This window comes from Colobus angolensis, unplaced genomic scaffold, assembly GCF_000951035.1.
Source record: "Colobus angolensis palliatus isolate OR3802 unplaced genomic scaffold, Cang.pa_1.0 Scaffold674, whole genome shotgun sequence".
NCBI lineage: Eukaryota > Metazoa > Chordata > Mammalia > Primates > Cercopithecidae > Colobus > Colobus angolensis.
In genome coordinates, this window is record NW_012120421.1 from 163,965 (window position 1) to 167,609 (window position 3,645).

Below are 3,645 nucleotides of genomic sequence, written 5' to 3' on the forward strand. Positions count from 1 at the left end.
GTCCGGTGTTTGCAAATATTGTGTGGGCTCCGCGCGCTGCGGGCTGCGGGAGGGTCCGGCCGGGCGTCTCTGCGAGCCTGGAGTTTGCATGAAACTTTCACCTGCGCTCCGGGGAGACTTTCGGCTCCGGCTCCCACCGCGCGCCTTGCCGCCCTCGCGACCGCGGGCTACGTCCGACCCGGCCCGACATGGACGTGCTCCCCATGTGCAGCATCTTCCAGGAGCTCCAGATAGTGCACGAGACCGGCTACTTCTCGGCGCTGCCGTCTCTGGAGGAGTACTGGCAACAGGTAAACGCAGCCGGCCGCGGTTTCCTGCGGGCGCCGGGGCAGGGGGCGCGGGCCTCGCCGCCCTCGCGACCGCGGGCTCCCTCCGACCCGGCCCGACATGGACGTGCTCCCCATGTGCAGCATCTTCCAGGAGCTCCAGGTCGTGCACGAGACCGGCTACTTCTCGGCGCTGCAGTCTCTGGAGGAGTACTGGCAACAGGTAAACGCAGCCGGCCGCGGTTTCCTGCGGGCGCCGGGGCAGGGGGCGCGGGCCAGGGCGGCTGTTTGGGGTTCAGACCCGGTGCTCCCTGCGGTCCGCTGGGCCCGGGCCCAGCGCTGGCACCGGGGGAGCGGGCGCAGCGCCCCCTCCGATCGATTCTCCAGCCCGCGAGCAGCGTCCGCCCAGGGAAGCCCCAACTCCCGGCGCAGCCCGGCCAAGCCCCTGGCACGAGTTCGGAGCCTGTCCCTGCTCCAGACGCCACAGCTGGAGCTTGTCATGGGGACCAACTTGCTCTGCCTGCCAAGGTTTTTTTTTTTTTTTTTAAGGATTTTGTTTTTGTTTTGCTTTTTGGTGCTTGTAGATAACGGCTTTTTTAAAAAAATCACATTTTGCCAGCAGAACGTAGACCAGCTCTCTCTTTTATTTTTTTTCTCGTTTTTTAAAATTCTAGACCATTTCCAATGTGTTTTCCCCTCTTTGGAATGCCTAACATTTCCCCTAGATCTGCCTTATTTGTCCTACGTGCTTCTCTTGTTGACCAAGAAAAATAAAAATAAACAAAACTGTGTACACTCCAGTGACTTGTCAGTCTTGTGACAATGAGCCCGTCCAAACTGCTTCAAGTCTTAGCTTGGGAAAAAGGACCTTGGTTTCCGACGTTGTTGTAGAACTGGAATTTGGGGGCATTGGAAATTTAAGAAACGTACCATGTCCCCGTGCTTATCGGTAGCATCGCCCGAGGGGAGAGAGACTGACACTCGTCCCATTGTCTCTCCAGCGATCGCAGGAGGGTTTTACTGTTGTCTCCCTGCCCTGCTGTGCTGTTTGTTTTTCGTCACAAAGTGAATTGCCAGATCAAATAGAGGCTGTGGGTTTCCAAGCCTCGAAAGCTTTAAGGAGGATGAAATGCAGGGTGTTGCAACCTTCACACGCCTGCTTAATTGTTCACAATCCTCTCCTGCCTTTTTCCCCCTCCCCCTCTTGTTTTTTTTCTCCTCAAGGAAGCTGCTCCCTGGGGCGTGATTGAAATTGATCTGAGTAGTTTCCTTCGGGCATTTGGGATTTGGGCAAACGGCCAGACCTGGCTCCTGGTCGCCTTCGGGGGCTTTTAAACTCTCCCAGAGCTTCCTTCAGGTCCCGGGTGCTCATCAGCGTAATGGAGATTTTAAATTAGCCGGATTATTAAAGTTTAACAAGATCTCCATAAATGGGCTTTTCTTTTTTCTTTGGAAAATCAATAAAATATATCGCTGCTGCCCCTCTTCAGAACGCTGTAGTGTGCATTGTAACTCAGATGCCTAGTTTCGGGGGAAAGGGGAAACCATGATTTTCCCGTGTGCTTGCTCACACTGGCTGTGTGCGAGCCTGGGGAGGGGGAGGGATCGCCTGTGGCAGGCGAGAGGCATATACTGCTAAGTCAGCCTGAGCCCCTGGGGTAGGCTGTGCTCAGGATAGTCCCTGCCGGGAAAAATGATGTGCTCACCAGAGCAGAGTGGTGTAGAAACGGAAATGTGTAGAATTGCCAGTACTATAGACAACCTTATATGGACATGCAGGCAACTGATCCTCGTGAAAATCAGGGCAGACATAATTTAATCCTAAAATGTTTCCTACCATTTTTCTTTTCCAGTGGCTAGAAAGTTTGAAATGGTGGGGAGAGGGGATGCTGATCTCGGCAGTTGTAGCTTCTTGAAAGGTTGGTTGCGGGGCTGGGGAAGGGGCGCTGTCCATGCCACCCTGCATGTCCGTTTGAACTGGGTCCTTATTTGGCTGCTGATCAGAATTTCAAAAGGAAGTCTCCTTTGGCATTGCGTGAAAGAAATCAGAGTGATGACTCATGCAGTTGTACTCTTGGCCAGTAGATAAAGTTCTTGTTCATTGTGGGACTCCCAGCAGGGCTGTGGAGTCGTTTCCCCTTGCATCCTTCACAATAGCAGATGGCCATGCTGGAATTATTTCTGCACTCCTGTTGTTGAAGTTCCTTGTTTTTCTCTGACCACTGGAGAAGTAATTAAAGTTCTGTGTCATGCAAGGGCCTGCACTTGGGAACGGCATTCTGTGAAAACATAGGCGGTCTGGGCTGCACTGGAAATGGGTGGTTTTTCTGCAGCTCCATTCGATGTCCCTGAATACAGACAGCTGCTGTCTCCTCTCCCCCGAGTGTGGCCCTGTGTTGTCAGACGTGTCCCCAAGGGGGTCCCTCAGAACACGCTGTGTGCCGTGCCGTCTTTTTGTCCTGTTGTGCGGGTATCTGTGGGGTGTGAAGGGTGGATGGCTGGGGCTTTCCTTAAAACACATGGTTCTTGACAATGTCAGACAATCTGGTTGAACCTGTTGGGGGGGTATGTGTGTGGGGCCGGTTCTCTTCCTGTGGTTTCCTGAGAAACATCAACACTGGTAACTACAACAACAAAACCGGCTTAGTAACCATCACTCATTGTGGCCGTTGCCCAACATTGTTTGGAAAGCCAGGAGAGGTTTCGCCGTCTTGACTTTCCCTCTGAATTCTTACCCGTCTAGAAACAGATTTCCTCTAACTTCCGTAAGGACGTGGATGCTTAATTATGAACGGTTTTGCCCCTGTGGTGAGCCGGCAGCAGTGTATCTGTCCTTCATCCTTGCATGTTTTTGGAAATTGCTTTTGCTTTTACTTTTGGTCGCCATAGCAATCACGTGCCTCCTCTGGTTCATTTTGCACAGACCTGCCTGGAGCTGGAACGTTACCTCCAGAGTGAGCCCTGCTATGTTTCAGCCTCAGAAATCAAATTTGACAGCCAGGAAGATCTGTGGACCGAAATCATTCTGGCTCGGGAGAAAAAGGAGGAATCCGAACTGAAGGTATCTTCCAGTCCTCCAGAAGACACTCTCATCAGCCCGAGCTTTTGTTACAACTTAGAGAGCAACAGCCTGAACTCAGATGTCAGCAGCGAATCCTTTGACAGCTCCGAGGAACTTTCTCCCATCGCCAAGTTTACCTCCGACCCCATTGGCGAAGTTTTGGTCAGCTCGGGAAAATTGAGCTCCTCTGTCACCTCCACGGCTCCATCTTCTCCGGAATTGAGCAGGGAACCTTCTCAACTGTGGGGTTGTGTGCCTGGGGAGCTGCCCTCGCCAGGGAAGGTGCGCAGCGGGACTTCGGGGAAGCCAGGTGACAAG

General features: G+C 53.1%; 1 protein-coding gene across 2 annotated transcripts in view; it reads left to right on the plus strand.

Moving 5' to 3' along the window:
* Positions 1 to 3,645, plus strand: part of LOC105500630 (Krueppel-like factor 6) — a 9,051-nt gene continuing 5,406 nt past the window's right edge. The window contains exons 1-2 of one of the 2 annotated variants that reach the window (XR_001000058.1): positions 1 to 290; positions 3,190 to 3,609. Coding sequence is in view for 1 of the 2 variants with exons in the window: in XM_011926215.1 (XP_011781605.1) it covers positions 189 to 290; positions 3,190 to 3,637 (550 nt within the window). In the remaining variant the exon portion in view is untranslated. Of the gene's footprint in view, positions 291 to 3,189; positions 3,638 to 3,645 lie in introns of both variants that reach the window. The other variant, XM_011926215.1, reaches the window with a different exon arrangement.